This window comes from Pseudophryne corroboree, chromosome 6 (assembly GCF_028390025.1).
Source record: "Pseudophryne corroboree isolate aPseCor3 chromosome 6, aPseCor3.hap2, whole genome shotgun sequence".
NCBI lineage: Eukaryota > Metazoa > Chordata > Amphibia > Anura > Myobatrachidae > Pseudophryne > Pseudophryne corroboree.
In genome coordinates, this window is record NC_086449.1 from 488,693,960 (window position 1) to 488,711,544 (window position 17,585).

General features: G+C 43.1%; 1 protein-coding gene across 3 annotated transcripts in view; it reads left to right on the forward strand.

The window, feature by feature from the left end:
* The window catches only part of CNTN1 (contactin 1), a 337,119-nt gene that overhangs the window by 298,738 nt on the left and 20,796 nt on the right, over positions 1–17,585 (forward strand). For all 3 annotated transcript variants that reach the window (XM_063927312.1, XM_063927314.1, XM_063927313.1), the window contains 2 exons: positions 1,328–1,503; positions 13,879–13,999. In XM_063927312.1, the coding sequence (XP_063783382.1) occupies positions 1,328–1,503; positions 13,879–13,999 (297 nt within the window). The remainder of the gene's footprint in view (positions 1–1,327; positions 1,504–13,878; positions 14,000–17,585) is intronic.

The following is a 17,585-nucleotide window of genomic DNA, read 5'->3' on the forward strand; positions in this document are numbered from 1 at the left end:
CTGACATTTTTTTACGTCAGACTGAGAAGGTCGAAAAGGGGGCCAAAACCTGTCGGTTTTGGCCCCGTTTTCGACACAAGCACGTGGATCGGCAGCTATTCCGCTGATCCACGTGCTTTTTCGACAAGTCAAATTCATCGACTTGTCGAAAAATTTGGGGTTTGATTGAATAGGTCGAATCACGATTCAACCTTAAAAAGTCGAAAATTTACGTCTTTTCGACAGACGGCAGCTTTCGACTTCAATTGAATATACCCCTTAATGTCCATGTGGACCTTCTAACTCTGAATGTCGACTGAACCAGACAAACTATGTCCATGATTTGGGAGTCACTGAATTGGGTCATATACAATTTCAACCTTCAATCGTGCACTCACCTGTCTCACAGGTTACAGATCTACAGTAGCTTAATCACAGTTCTCTCATCTCCACACACACACACACACACACACACACACACACACACACACACACACACACACACACACACACATAAAAATGCTTCAACCATATGGACAAGGTCAAAGGGACCCTGAGACGTTCTGCACAATTGAGCACACTCTGTGCTTTGATAGTCAAAAGAGTTAACACTTCACACACTAGCATTCAAAAGGTTAGCACAGCCATACAATACTTCTAACAGGCTTATGGATTCATTTGGGCAACCAGGAAAAATCTTATTACGTTTTAGATTTAATGTCACAGACACAATGTGAGTCTGTCACATTCATTATTTTTTCTTTGAACTCCCACCCCAAGCAGTAATGCTGTTTCTAGAAAACACATTGCGTCATACTGTAACTTTAAAAATTCACTATTAGCAAGTCTACTGCAGGTAACTTCATTTAATTGACTGGTATTCACCATCTCCTATATTCTAGGGATTTTCTTTTCTTTGCAGTTAGTTAATAGATGTATCCACTGATACTATTGAAGAGACAGACAGCAAAAATGGGGGCAGATGTATTAAGCCCGGAAAAGTGATAAAGCAGCGAGAAAGCAGTGATAAGTAGAAGGTGATAACGCACCAGCCAATCGGCTCCTGTCAATTTACATATTGCAGCTGATTGGCTGGTGCGTTATCACCTTGCACTTATCACGGCTTTATCACTTCTCCAGGCTTAATACATCTGCTCCATGTTAATATAAGTGAGTAGAGGGGAACAGAAAGGGGAGGGGCATAGATGTCTTGACAGCCTCTTGAAACTTTTCATCTGCGGGGCTCCCAATGTTCTAGTCAAACGTCTGAATCATTTTATGAATTTCTGTTGCTATTTTATTATGTTTAGTATTGATTTTTGATGTTATTAATTTTCTAAACTTGCAGCTGCCACAAAGATCACCCTTGCACCATCCAATGCAGATGTAACAGTTGGGGAAAATGCTTCCATGCAGTGCCATGCATCTCATGATCCTTCTCTGGACCTTACATTCATCTGGTCTTTAAATGGATTTGTGATTGAATTCGATGATGATAGTGGCCATTATGAAAGGCATTTTAGGGTAAGCTAACAAATGCTGTTATTTGTTTTCTATACTTCTTCAATAACAAACATATTCTAGGAAAAACTGTATGAGAAAATAATACCTACATGTTATCTGCATGCACCTGATAATGGGCCTAATTCAGACCTGGTCGCAAGCAGGCATTTTTTGCACTGCTGCGACCAGGTAATCACCGCCTACAGGGGGAGGGGGTAATCACTGTGCAGGGGTGCGAACGGATGTGCAGAGATCTGCACAAACAAAAGTTTGTGCAGTCTCTGCACAGCTCAGGACTTACTCACCCGCTGCGACGATTCGGACCGATGCTGACGTCAGAGACCCTCCTTCCGAATGGCTGGGCATGCCTGCGTTCTCCCGGACAATCCTTAAAAACGGCCAGTTGCCATCCACAAACGGCCTCTTCCTGTCAATCTTCTTGCGATCGCCTGTGTGATCGATTTCTTCGTAAAATCCGTTGCGTGCATATGCATGCGCAGTTCAGACCCGATCGCGCCGCTGCATAAAAAGCTAGCGTGTGATCGGGTCTGAATGACCCCCAGTAATAGCAATACCTGGATGTTACCTAACTGCACCTTATGGTAATACTTGCATATGTTTTACAAAGAAGCAATTAAGGGACACGATAAGGTTTGCCATCAGATTGGAATTGATGGTGGATTGCTGTATAAAATACTAGTATTTACTATGTATAGTTTTTGTTTGTAATACACTTTTGATAGCTGATGGATGTAAACTCCTTATTCTGCAACAGATCCAATTAGAAAACTGCTATCAATCTACGTTGAAGTGAATGCACTGCACAGATTACTATAAGCTGTGCAGACTTCATTTTATTAATATGGTTACAAATGGTTAATTTAAAAAAGAAAAAGGGTTCACCCCCAAAATCAACAACCAGCCCAGGGCCTCTAAGAATAAACTGGTAATGTTTTCAAATGTATTAATTTCCAAAAAGGAAATTCAAATCTAAAACACAACTTTTAGATGGCTTTCAAAGGTACTGTTGAGGAGAGAATGACAGGGGGAGGGGGGTGGCTTGAGTCGACGAGTGTGTCGGTGGGTATGGTGGTATCAGGAAAAGTTATCAACGCAGTTCCTCTTTTGGGCTCGTCAACAGGGGGGACAGAGGGGACACTTGTACGGGGCATCTAGATTCCCTCAGGAATCTCGGGAGACCAGTTCCTGTGTCCCACTTGCTTGTTCCATGCTGTATTCAGCAGGACACAGTCAGACAGAGGTGGAGCCTGGCCAGCCACCAGCTAATGGTACAATAGTGTGTTTTGTGCCAATGTAAAGGAGCCAAACCAAGCAGCCAGCGAAGATGGAGCAGCACAAACAGAATGGAACAGGAGGTAAGGGTGTGCTGGGTTGGGTTGGGGAGACACAGGCCAGGTGGGGGTTTGGGAGGCTGGAGATAAAGTGACATGGGGGGATGGAGAATCACAGGAGGATGTGCTAAAGGACAGGATGACGGAGCTGAACAAACATGGAGGGGGGAAGGCTGAGAAATGGGGAGGTTGAGAGTCACAGGGGGAACGATAGGCTAAGAAACACAGGAGAAGGTTGAGAGGCACAGGGGGAGGCTGAGAGACACAGGGGAAAGCTAAGAGACAAAGAGGGAATCTAAGAGACACAGCAAGAGGGGGGGGGGGAGGCTGAGACACACAGGGGGTCGCCTCCACTCCTGATTGACTGTCATTCCACAAGCTCCAATTGGATGGCAGACAGCGGCAGATTTGAAATGATGGCTGCGCTGTTTCACAGTCAGACTCTGCATAGATGCCTGCCAGTGTACCAGCAGTAATCAGGTGGCAGTCAGCACCAAATCCACAGGCAGCAGAAAGTGCTGGTAGATCTTTCGGCAGACAGCATAGCAGGGTTCAGAGCTCAGTGCCGGTATGTCATACCGTTGTAACCTGGCACACTTTGAGCTCTAAGTAGAATCATAATATGGTAGTAATAGGAATACATAGCAAATTATAACTATTTTAAGAAACCTTAGCTGAGTTGAATTTTATAACAACATTTTCAAATGTGTATTTTTTTCACTATTTATATTACAAAATGGTTCAATCATGTGACTGTAATTGTTCATAATTCCTAGAAAATAAGTAAAGATTCAATGAATAAGATGACATTTGGAACCTCACATCTGTTACTGTATATATTCAAACACATTAACGCACTAATGGACCTGTACAATATGCAGGTGTGCAGAGCTTTTATGTAAATGCCTACCGTACGCATTTATAGGTGCGTGGGGTGGGAAGAAAAAATAACTGTCATACCCAGTAATGACCCAGTAATGTAGTGTACATGCAGTAGCTTCCAGTAGCTGGTTCTTCCAACAATAGCAGATACAGGATAGATGTGAGCAGTCAATTATAGCTAAGACCTGTTCAAGGTGCTGTCAGACATAAAAACCCTTCTGGCACAGTTCTTCTGCACATTTTGATCACATTCTACCACATTCAATTCACAATGTGATCAACATATGCTCTAAGAACTTTCTGTGTATTTCAGCTATAATATTATAAATGTAACAGAGTCCAATACACAAATGTTTGAATAGCTCACAACTTTTTAGGTTGGAGAATTGGAACACATTTCACTACTGCTTTGCTCTGCAGATCAACCATGAACGAGGCATACAGTACCTTCCAACCGCCTGCCTAATCTGGGCAAAGCTATCCCCATCAGGATAGAGGGGCAGAGCCCACAAATCTGATCTGTCAAGCCTATACTGGGACTTTTAGCTGTATGTGTTTTTAGTGTGATAGCATTTTTGTCCTGTATTATGAAAAGGAGTGGTGCACCTTTTACTACATTAGATAAATGTAGGTATGTGGACTAAATCCTCCCTTTATTTTACCTGTTTGGCACTTTGAGGCCAGAACTGCTTTCACTTTGCCCCAGCAACAATTATATATAGTCTGACACCCTAAAGCTCTACAGTCTGATTAAGTATTTGTCAATTAAGCATTTGAGCATGCAATGCACGGTATACAATAGATGATTTACATGGTTGTTCCTGCTACTTTCATCTTTTTGTAAGAATGTTATAGCTGCATAAATCACATTCCACTTACATTCTGTCTGCATAGTTTATATTCTTAGTTTTCTAGTATTGTTTGATATCAGTCCAATTTATGGTCTTTGGTAATTAAACATGTGCTCCCCATGAATAATTCTTAATTATTGTTTTGATCGGATCAGTTTGCTTGATTAGTAATGAAATCCTTTAACTACGCATTCCTGGATTAACTAAGCTCCTTAATGAAGTGGAGGTGACTATTTGACCAGAATGTGAATGATCTGTATCCTTCTTTATGTTAGTTACTATGCAATAAAAAAACCTTACAGTCTACACTACAGTTAGTATATGTGAGTAGCAGGAAGATACCACAAGTACATTACCAGTTATGATGTACTGTAACATCATGTAACATAGGTTTACACAAAAACACAGTACGCCAAATAGACACTCCAATCCTTGCAACTAATGTTGAAGACATAAATAATATACATATCAATGATCTATTCAAACACACTTAAACCACTCTACGTACAGCCTGTCTGGAACACAAAGGACCTCACTTAGGAAGCAAACTGTGAGTAGAGTTATTAAAGCTTCTATGAAGGTAAAGTGGAAGTGTTGTCCATAGCAACTGATCAAATTCCACCTATGAATTTCTAAAATGTGCTATATATATCTTTTATCTAGATTCTGATTGGTTACTATGGACATCACCTCCGATTTCCTTTTTAAAAGTTTTAGTAAATCTACCCCTGGGTATTTACAAAATGTTGCTGCTTCACAAACACCTTCATCTTGTTACACAATCACATGTGTAACAAACCTAAGTGCGGCTCTTCAAATCTAGGTGCGTGATACCACCAAGAGGTCCATGGCCAGATAAAGGGGTCTGTGTACTAAGCCTTGGAGAGAGGGACAGAGATAAAGTAGATGGAGGTAAAGTACCAGCCAGTCAGTTCCTAACTGTCATTTTTCATACACAGCCTGTAACATGTCAGTTAGGATCTGATTGGTACTTTATCTCCATCCACTTTATCACTCTTCAAGGACTAGTACATAGACCCCTGTGGGTAACATGGGCATGAGGCTAAAAATGTTCAAGTGCCTATTACGAGAAGGGGAGGAGCTGTGACCACTGCTGTGTGGGCATGGCCAGTGCCATGTGGGCATGTACACACTCTACACCATCAGCCTGTGTGTCTCCCTAAATATGTAAAAGTACATAAAATTGTGTCTCTTTGGGAGGAAAATAGAAATGCAGTCTTAACAATTATGATTTATGTGGTCAGCTATCTCAGAAGTACGAGCCCTGTAAGTCTGAGTGTCATTTCTGCTAAGGCATGAGGTTGGTGAGCAGTGCAGTTTCTAGACAATTTGGGCCTCATTCTGGGTCACATGAAACGCTGATGTTCACGTTGTTCAGTGATTTGTTACAAGTATGCATGCGTCCCGGCCAACCGATGGCTTCCCAGACAGAGCTGTCCGGAGGAATCCTGGTTGGCCACATCAGACTGGGGCCAGCTTCCCCTTTTAGTAGATGCTGGTGTCGTAGCACTCAGTGCATGGCTCGCCCACCCATGAAAATGGCACTGTTGGTGAGTTTGGTTGTGGATTCAGAGCTTCTGAGAACCTAGGAACACTCTTGTGTAGTTAACAATGTGAAAAAGTGTTACATATTTTAGAAAATATGAATTACGTTTTAGACAGTTTCATTTATTTTAAGATAAAATTTTGAACATGAATTTTGCTATATTTCAATATATGCAATTTATTTTAATTACTTTTTTTTATTACTTTAATTATGTATTAATCTCAGCAAACCACAACTAACAGACTAATGGCACCATTGCTGGGGATGCCGGTCTTCCTCAGTTACAGTAATTGCTCTGCTGCGTTCTTCTTTCTCATGATAGCGCTTCCTGGGGAATGTCACATTTATTGGAACAGTGAGCGCCCCAGTAAAATTAGGAATAAATCAAAGGCAATATGTTATTAAACTGCCCTTTTTACGTACGTAGTTTAGCATTCAATAGATAAAACCTTCAATTGCACAGAGGATATGGTCTGATACATTTTTATGTTTCACTATTTGGCCATGTTTATTAAGAGGTGGCAGCATTTTACAGTTATTTACAGTTCTACAGCAAAACAACCAATTGAGCATTATCATACAGTTATAATTACTGGTTGCCAAAATCATCATTAATGACTTATCACAGATCAGTAACAGCTGGTATCTATTAGTGCTTAGCTTTCATTTATGGTGTTGATGAATATGTCGTATTCAATTATTGTACGCAACCTCAATTATAATGAAATCACAGTTTTTACTTCCATATGTTCATATAGCAGTTAAGGCTACACATTCTGCATGGGGAGATGCTAAAACCTGCATATATACTACAGCATACTGAAATGTTAGTGTAACAGTAATGGTTTTATAAATTAGAAGACGTGTTGGACCAAGTGTAATAGTTTGGTAAAGAGCTGTTTTAACTGTGACTTTTTTAGATGGATTTTAAGCATTTTTTTTATTTTTAGGTAAAGCAAACCAGGTTCTGCCTTTATAAACTGCAGCTTCAAATCCCATAGCAAATTCACAGCACAATTCTCACTTTATCCAACTCAGACTCTATCACATTTGTCACTTAGATATAAAAGTTTTGACACTGGTAGTGAATTTCTGAAAAACTGACAAATAATCTTAATGATCATGCTTTCTGAGCACAAAGTACTTCAACTGCATTTCTCTGACGTCCTAAGTGGATGCTGGGACTCCGTAAGGACCATGGGGAATAGCGGCTCCGCAGGAGACTGGGCACAACTAAAGAAAGCTTTAGGACTACCTGGTGTGCACTGGCTCCTCCCACTATGACCCTCCTCCAGACCTCAGTTAGAATCTTGTGCCCGGCTGAGCTGGATGCACACTAGGGGCTCTCCTGAGCTCCTAGAAAGAAAGTATATTTAGGTTTTTTATTTTACAGTGAGATCTGCTGGCAACAGACTCACTGCAGCGAGGGACTAAGGGGAGAAGAAGCGAACCTACCTAACTGGTGGTAGCTTGGGCTTCTTAGGCTACTGGACACCATTAGCTCCAGAGGGATCGACCGCAGGACCCGACCTTGATGTTCGGTCCCGGAGCCGCGCCGCCGGCCCCCTTACAGAGCCAGAAGCAAGACGTGTTCCTGAAAATCGGCGGCAGAAGACTTCTGTCTTCAACAAGGTAGTGCACAGCACTGCAGCTGTGCGCCATTGCTCCTCATGCACACCTCACACTCCGGTCACTGATGGGTGCAGGGCGCTGGGGGGGGGCGCCCTGAGGGCAATATAAATACCTTGGCTGGCAAATCATCACAATATATAGTCCCAGGGCTATATATGTGATAAATTACCCCTGCCAGAATCCATAAAAAAAGCGTGAGAAAAGTCAGCCGAAAAGGGGCGGGGCTATCTCCCTCAGCACACTGGCGCCATTTTTTCTTCACAGTGCAGCTGGAAGACAGCTCCCCAGGCTCTCCCCTGTAGTTTTCAGGCTCAAAGGGTTAAAAAGAGAGGGGGGGCACCAAATTTAGGCGCAATATGTGTATACAAGCAGCTATTGGGGGAAAAATCACTCAGTTATAGTGTTAATCCCTGCATTATTTAGCGCTCTGGTGTGTGCTGGCATACTCTCTCTCTGTCTCCCCAAAGGACTTTGTGGGGTCCTGTCCTCAGTCAGAGCATTCCCTGTGTGTGTGCGGTGTGTCGGTACGGCTGTGTCGACATGTTGGATGAGGAAGGTTACGTGGAGGCGGAGCAGAGGCCGATAAATGGGATGGATGGATAGGTGGAAGGTATTAACCGACAGTGTCAACTCCTTACATAAAAGGCTGGATGACGTAACAGCTGTGGGACAGCCGGCTTCTCAGCCCGCGCCTGCCCAGGCGTCTCAAAGGCCATCAGGGGCTCAAAAAACGCCCGTTACCTCAGATGGCAGACACAGATGTCGGCACGGAGTCTGACTCCAGTGTCGACAAGGTTGAAACATATACACAATCCACTAGGAACATCCGTTGCATGATCTCGGCAATGAAAAATGTGTTATACATTTCTGACATTAGCCCAAGTACCACATAAAAGGGGTTTTATGTTTGGGGAGAAAAAGCAGCCAGTGTTTTGTTCCCCCATCAGATGAGTGAATGAAGTGTGTAAAGAAGCGTGGGTTCCCCCGATAAGAAACTGGTAATTTCTAAAAAGTTACTGCTGGCGTACCCTTTCCCGCCAGAGGATAGGTCACGTTGGGAGATATCCCCTAGGGTGGATAAGGCGCTCACACGTTTGTCAAAAAAGGTGGCACTGCCGTCTTAGGATACGGCCACTTTGAAGGAGCCTGCTGATAAAAAGCAGGAGGCTATCCTGAAGTCTGTATATACACACTCAGGTACTATACTGAGACCTGCAATTGCCTCAGCATGAATTGTGCTGCTGCAGCGTGGTCTGATACCCTGTCAGATAATATTAATACCCTAGACAGGGATAATATTTGCTAACATAGAGCATATTAAAGACGTCGTCTTATATATGAGGGATGCACAGAGGGATATTTGCCGGCTGGCATCCAGAATTAATGCATTGTCCATTCTGCCAGGAGGGTATTAGAGACCCGGCAGTGGACAGGTGATGCTGACTTTAAAAGGCACATGGAGATTCTGCCTTATAAGGGTGAGGAATTGTTTGGGGATGGTCTCTGGGACCTCGTATCCACAGCAACAGCTGGGAAGAAAAATTTTTACCTCAGGTTTCCTCACAGCCTAAGAAAGCACTGTATTTTCAGGTACAGTCCTTTCGGCTTCAGAAAAGCAAGCGGGTCAAAGGCGCTTCCTTTCTGCACAGAGACAAGGGAAGAAGGAAAAAGCTGCACCAGACAGCCAGTTCCCAGGATCAAAAATCTTCCCCCGCTTCCTCTGAGTCCACCGCATGACGCTGGGGCTCCACAGGTGGAGACAGGTGCGGTGGGGGCGCGTCTCGGGAACTTCAGGGACCAGTGGGCTTGCCCACAGGTGGATCCCTAGGTTCTGCAAGTAGTACCACAGGGATACAAGCTGGAGTTCGAGGTGACTCCCCCTCGCCGTTACCTCACATCAGCCTTGCCTGCTGCCCTCGGAGACGGGGAGGTAGTACTGGCGGCAATTCACAAGCTGTACTTCCAGCAGGTGAAATCAAGGCCGGGGTTACTATTCCAAAATGTTTGTGGTACCGAAACCAGACGGTTCGGTGAGACCCATTCTAAAATTGAAATCCTTCAACACTTATATACGGAGGTTCAAGTTCAAAATGGAATCGCTCAGGGCGATTATTGCAAGCCTGGAGAATTTCATGGTATCACTGGACATCAAGGATGCTTACCTGCATGTCCCCCTTTACCCTTCTCACCAGGAGTACCTCAAAATTGTGGTACAGGACTGTCATTACCAATTCCAGACGTTGCCGTTGGTCTGTCCCCGGCACCGAGGGTTTTTACCAAGGTAATGGCCGAAATGATGATACTCCTTCGGAAAAAGGGAGTTATAATTATCCCGTACTTGGACGATCTCCTTATAAAGGCGAGGTCCAGGGAACAGTTGTTGGTCGGAGTAGCACTATCTCGGGAAGTGCTACAACAGCACGGCTGGATTCTGAATATTCCAATGTCGCAGCTGGTTCCTACGACGCGTCTACTGTTTCTGGGTATGGTTCTGGACACAGAACAGAAAAAAGTGTTTCTCCCGGAGGAGAAGGCCAAGGAGTTGTCATCTCTAGTCAGAGACCTCCTAAAACAAATACAGGTGTCGGTGCATCAATGCACGCGAGACCTGGGAAAGATGGTAGCTTCTTATGAAGAAATTCCATTCGGCAGGTTCCATGCGAGGATCTTCCAGTGGGATCTGTTGGACAAGTGGTCCGGGTCGCATATTCAGATGCATCGGCTGATAACCCTGTCTCCAAGGGTCAGGGTGTCGCTGTTGTGGTGGCTGCAGAGTGCTCATCTTCTAGAGTGCCGCGGATTCGGCATACTGGACTGGGTCCTGGTGACCACGGAGGCCAGCCTTCGAGGCTGGGGGGCAGTCACACAGGGAAGAAACTTCCAAGGACTATGGACAAGTCAGGAGACTTCCCTACACAAAAATATTCTGGAACTAAGGGCCATTTACAATGCCCTAAGTAAGGCTAGACCCCTGCTTCAACACCGGCCGGTGCTGATCCAGTCAGACAACATCACGGCGGTCGCTCATGTAAACCGACAGGGCGGCACAAGAAGCAGGATGGCGATGGCAGAAGCCACAAGGATTCTCCGATGGGCGGAAAATCATGTGTTAGCACTGTCAGCAGTGTTCATTCCCGGAGTGGATAACTGGGATGCAGACTTTCTCAGCAGACACGACCTCCACCCGGGAGAGTGGGGACTTTATCCAGAAGTCTTCCAAATGATTGTACACCGTTGGGAAAGGCCACAGGTGGACATGATGGCGTCCCGCCTCAACAAAAAGCTAAAAAGATATTGCGCCAGGTCAAGGGACCCTCAAGCGATAGCTGTGGACTCTCTGGTAACACTGTGGATGTACCAGTCGGTGTATGTGTTCCCTTCTCTGCCTCTCATACCCAGGGTAATGAGAATAATAAAAAAGAGAGGAGTAAGAACTATACTCATTGTTCCGGATTGGCCAAGAAGAGCTTGGTACCCAGAACTCCAAGAAATGATCTCAGAGGACCCATGGCCTCTGCCGCTCAGACAGGACCTGCTGCAGCAGGGGGCCTGTCTGTTCCAAGACGTACCGCGGCTGCGTTTGACGGCATGGCGGTTGAACGCCGGATCCTGAAGGAAAAGGGTATTCCGAGGAAGTTATTCCTACGCTAATTAAAGCTAGGAAAGAAGTGAACGCAAACCATTATCACCGCATATGGCGGAAATATGTTGCGTGCTGTGAGGCCAGGAAGGCCCCAACGGAGGAATTTCAGCTAGGTCGATTTCTGCACTTCCTACAGTCAGGGGTGACTATGGGCCTAAAATTGGGTTCCATTAAGGTCCAGATTTCGGCTCTATCGATTTTCTTCCAAAATAGAACTGACTTCACTGCCTGAAGTTCAGACTTTTGTTAAGGGAGTGCTGCATAGTCAGCCCCGTTTGTGCCTCCAGTGGCACCGTGGGATCTCAACGTGGTGTTGGATTTCCTGAAGTCGCATTGGGTTGAGCCACTTAAATCCGTGGAGCTAAAATACCTCACGTGGAAAGTGGTCATGCTGTTGGCCTTGGCGTCGGCCAGGCGGCTTTCTCATGCAAAAGCCCTTATCTAATTTTTTTATATGGATAGGGCGGAATTGAGGACTCGTTCCCAATTCCTTCCTAAGGTGGTATCAGTTTTTCATGTGAACCAACCTATTGTGGTGCCTGCGGCTACTTGGGACTTGGAGGATTCCAAGTTACTGGGCCCTGAAAAATATATGTTTCCAGGACGGCTGGAGTCAGGAAAACTGACTCGCTATTTATCCTGTATGCACCCAACAGGCTGGGTGCTCCTGCTTCTAAGCAGACTATTGCTCGCTGGATCTGTAGCACGATTCAACTTGCACATTCTGCGGCTGGACTGACGCATCCTAAATCAGTAAAAGCCCATTCCACGAGGAAAGTGGGCTCTTCTTGGGCGGCTGCCCGAGGGGTCTCGGCTTTACAAATTTGCCGAGCTTGGTCGGGTTCAAACACTTTTGCAAGAGTCTACAAGTTTGATACCCTGGCTGATGAGGACCTAGAGTTTGCTCATTCGGTGCTGCAGAGTCATCCGCACTCTCCCGCCCGTTTGGGAGCTTTGGTATAATCCCCATGGTCCATACGGAGTCCCAGCATCCACTTAGGACGTCAGAGAAAATAAGATTTTACTCACCGGTAAATCTATTTCTCGTAGTCCGTAGTGGATGCTGGGCGCCCATCCCAAGTGCGGATTGTCTGCAATACTTGTACATAGTTATTGCCTAACTAAAGGGTTATTGTTGAGCCATCTATTGAGAGGCTCAGTTATATTTCATACTGTTAACTGGGTATAGTATCACGAGTTATACGGTGTGATTGGTGTGGCTGGTATGAGTCTTACTCGGGATTCAAAATCCTTCCTTATTGTGTCAGCTCTTCCGGGCACAGTATCCTAACTGAGGTCTGGAGGAGGGTCATAGTGGGAGGAGCCAGTGCACACCAGGTAGTCCTAAAGCTTTCTTTAGTTGTGCCCAGTCTCCTGCGGAGCCGCTATTCCCCATGGTCCTTACGGAGTCCCAGCATCCACTACGGACTACGAGAAATAGATTTACAGATGAGTAAAATCTTATTTTCTTTATATATATATACTGTATATATAAATATATCATATATATATATAAAAAATATATATTATATATATATATATATATATATATATATAAAAAAAATAACCCTCTTTGAGATAAACTAAACACAGATTTAAATACAAAATGTATAGTAATACATTTATTTATCCTCTCGTATTTAATTGATCTAAGCATCCTATAAGGAGAGCTCCATCCAAACATAACCTTTACTCCTGTATGTAATGTATTATACAATATATTGTTATATTATATAAATGCAGTTTTATTTAGAATGCACTGACCAGCTCTCTGATTCAATGACAGTGTGGAGGGGGGAGATATTTATCATTACCACTCAGTGCTTGAAATGACCCACATTGAAATACAATTCTTCTTGTGGTATCACCAAATGATCAATTTAAAAAAACCCACAGAATTCCTTTTTTTTTTTTGCCTACTATAAGTAGAAATAGCCATACTTTTTGCATTTTCTTACCGGATTTATCACAGACAGTCGATATGTCATGGCTAGAACTATATTTATGAAATGAAAAGGTCAGCCGCAAGTTGTTGATAGATTTGATAAATGCCAGGAAGGCATATGGCACCTTTCATAACATAGCACAGAAACATTAGGAGACAAAATAAAGACAATTAACAGGTAATATACTCCACTAATCTAATCACCAAATCACAGAAGGCTTACTCATCCTATTATAGTGTAATAATGTATTTATAGTCAGATAGAACACAAGCCATGTATTTCTATTTAGCTTATAGATATTGTCTCTTGATGTTTGAACCTGGTAATAATATGGCACTATTTGTTTAATATTTGAATATAACCTAAAATAAAAGTTTATTAATATTTGATTTGTGCTAACATGTTTGATATATGCAGTAATACTGGAGAGATCGTTAAGTAGAACACTAATCTTAAATATTAAAAAAAAATCTGTACCTTGTATTCATTCTGAATATTTACAGTATGACATCTTTTCTAACAGAATGATATTGGTAGTGAGCTCATCATTAGAAATGTCCAACTGAAGCACGCTGGGAGATACATTTGTACCGCTCAAACCATTGTGGACAACTCCTCTGCATCTGCTGATCTGGTTGTCAGAGGTAAGAATTTTTATAGGCATGTGTTGTAGCCATTATCTGTATGTGTTTCAGGTACTGTACAGTGGAAAATTAAATGGAATGTACTTATGGTCTCTTATGAAGCGATGTTTATGTGTATCTCAGTGTTGCAGAAAAATGATAATACTGAAATTAGCGCTTCTTTCTCTGGATATCCCCGTGTCAGTCACTTTCATTCTCACCCTTCTACCTTTATTATCAGTTTATTATATAGAGCAACATATTTTGTTGATCTTACAATTGGAAACAACAGTAATAGAACAAAACATAGAGGTAGGAAGTCCATCTTGCAAGCCTACAATCTATAGGGAAATAAGCATTGGTGCTACCTTTTGCATAATGGTCCAGCCAGATTGCAAAGATTCTTGGTGGGCTGTATGATGTGGTCACTCAGCATTGTTGTTCAGTGGCCAGGAGGATGTAAAAGTGAAGGAAGAGAAAATATGTGAGGTTGTATGTGGGCTTTATAGAGGGGATATAATTGAATAGGATGGTTATGAAGGTTATGTGGGCAGTTCTGGAATTTGATAAGCTTTCCCTTAAGAGGTGAATTTACATGGAATATTTGAAGGTTTGGAGACTAGAAGAGAGTGTTATTGTGCATGGGAGGGCTTTCCACAAAGTGAGTTCCCAACAAAAACCTGCAGTTGTGAATGGGAACGAGTAATTAGTGGGTATGAGAGACGTAGATCTTGAGCTGAGGGGAGAGATCGGGATGGGAAATATTTTGAGATGAGCGAAAAGATGTACAGTGCATCCGGAAAGTATTCACAGCGCTTCACTTTTTCCACATTTTGTTATGCTACAGCCTTATTCCAAAATGGAATAAATTCATGTTTTCCCCTGAAAATTCTACACACAATACCCCATAATAATAACGTGAAAAAGTTTTGGGGATTTATGCAAATTTATTAAAAATAAAAAACTAAGAAACCACATGTATATAAGTATTCACAGTCTTTACTCAATACTTTGTTGATGCACCTTTGGCAGCAATTACAGCCTCAAGTCTTTTTGAATATGATGCCGCAAGCTTGGCACACCTATCTTTTAGCAGTTTTGCCCATTCCTCTTTGCAGCACCTCTCAAGCTCCATCAGGTTGGATGGGAAGCGTCAGTTCACAGCCATATTCAGATCTCTCGAGAGATGTTCAATCAAGTCAGGGCTCTGGCTGGGCCATTCAAGGACATTCACAGAGTTGTCCTGAAGCCACTAGTATGATATCTTGGCTTGTGCTTAGGGTCGTTGTCCTGCTGAAAGATGAACCGCCGCCACAGTCTGAGGTCAAGAGCACTCTGGAGCAGGTTTTCATCCAGTATGTCTCTGTACATTGCTGCATTCATCTTTCCTTCTATCCTGACTAGTCTCCCAGTTCCTGCCGATGAAAAACATCCCCACAGCATGATGTTGCTACCACCATGCTTCACTCTAGGGATGGTATTGGCCTGGTGATGAGCGGTGCCTAGTTTCTTCCAAACATGACACCTGGCATTCACGCCAAAGAGTTCAATCTTTGTCTTATCAGACCAAAGAATTTTGTTTCTCATGGTCTGAGAGCTGCATTTTGGCAAACTCTAGGCGGGCTGCCATGTGTTACTAAGGAGTGGCTTCCATCTGGCCACTCTACCATACAGGCCTGATTGGTGGATTGCTGCAGAGATGGTTGTCCTTCTGGAAGGTTCTCTTCTCCCCACAGAGGAATGCTGTAGCTCTGACAGAGTGAGCATCGGGTTCTTGGTCAACTCCCAGACTAGGGCCCTACTCCCCCGATCATTCAGTTTAGATGGCCGGCCAGCTCTAGGAAGAGTCCTGGTGGTTCAGAACTGCTTCCATTTATGGATGATGGAGTCCACTGTGCTCATTGAGACCTTCAAAGCAGCAAATATTTTTCTGTACCTTACCCAGATTTGTGCCTCTAAACAATTCTGTTTCGGAGGTCTACAGACAATTCCTTTGACTTAATGGTTGGTTTGTGCTCAGACATGCACTGTCAAGTGTGGGACCTTATATAGACAGGTGTGTGACTTTCCAAATCATGTCCAATCAACTGAATTTACCACAGGTTGACTCCAATTAAGCTGTAGGAACATCTCTAGGATGACAGTGGAAACAGGATACACCTGAGCTAAATTTTGAGCTTCATGGCAAAAGCTGTGAATACTTATGTGTTTTCTTAGTTTTTTATTTTTAATACATTTTCAAAAATATCAAAAAAACTTTTATTCTTGTTGTCATTATGGGATATTGGGGGTAATTCCAAGTTGATCGCAGCAGGAATTTTGTTAGCTGTTGGGCAAACCAATGTGCACTGCAGGGGAGGCAGATTTAACATGTGCAGAGAGAGTTAGATTTGGGTGTGGTGTGTTCAATCTGCAATCTAATTTGCAGTGTAAAATAAAGCAGCCAGTATTTTTCCTGCACAGAAACAAAATAACCCACCCAAATCTAACTCTCTCTGCACATGTTATATCTGCCTCCCCTGCAGTGCACATAGTTTTGCCCATCTGCTAACAAAATTCCTGCTGCGATCAACTCAGAATTATCCCCATTGTGTGTAGAATTTTGAGGGAAAAAATTAATTTATTCCATTGTGGAATAAGGCTGTAACATAACAAAATGTGGAAAAAGTGAAGCGCTGTGAATACTTTACGTATGCACTGTACATCTTTTCGCTCATCTCAAAATATTTCCCATCCCAAAAAACTTTTTTCACGTTGTCATTATGGGGTGTTGTGTGTAGAATTTTCAGGGGGAAAAATGAACTTATTCCATTTTGGAATAAGGCTTTAACATAACAAAATGTGGAAAAAGTGAAGCGCTGTGAATACTTTCCAGATGCACTGTACATCTTTTCGCTCATCTCAAAATATTTCCCATCCCAAAAAACTTTTTTCACATTGTCATTATGGGGTATTGTGTGTAGAATTTTATGGGGAAAAAAATTCATTTATTCCATTTTGGAGTAAGGTTGTAACATAACAAAATGTGGAAAAAGTGAAGTGCTGCAAATACTTTACGGATGCTCTGTACTGTATATTGGTGTAGTTTGGTTATTGGCTTTGTGTGTAAGCAAAAGTATTTTATATTGAATATGGTAGAATACAGACAGCCAGTGGAGGGACTGACAGAGCAGCAAACAAACATTTAGTGAGGAAGATCAGCCTTGCAGCTGCATTCCAAATGGATTGTAGTGGCAAGAGTCTGTATTTGGGAACAATTGCAGTAATCAATGCAACTGTCTCCTTTCACTGCTTTCCTCATTGCCCCATTCCCTCCCCACTTTCTTCTCGTAACACCATTCTGCGGCCGATCTATTGCATGCTCTGCTACTAATTGGCTCAGTAAAGTCATAAAAACACTTATTTGATTGAAGTACTAGAAAGCTGGAATGCATACACAGCATTCTGGGGGCATTAATAAGGGGCCAGATATGTTCATCTAGAGCAGGGGTTCTCAAACTCGGTCCTCAGGACCCCACACAGTGCATGTTTTGCAGGTAACCCAGCAGGTGCGCAGGTGTATTAATTACTCACTGACACATTTTAAAAGGTCCACAGGTGGAGCTAA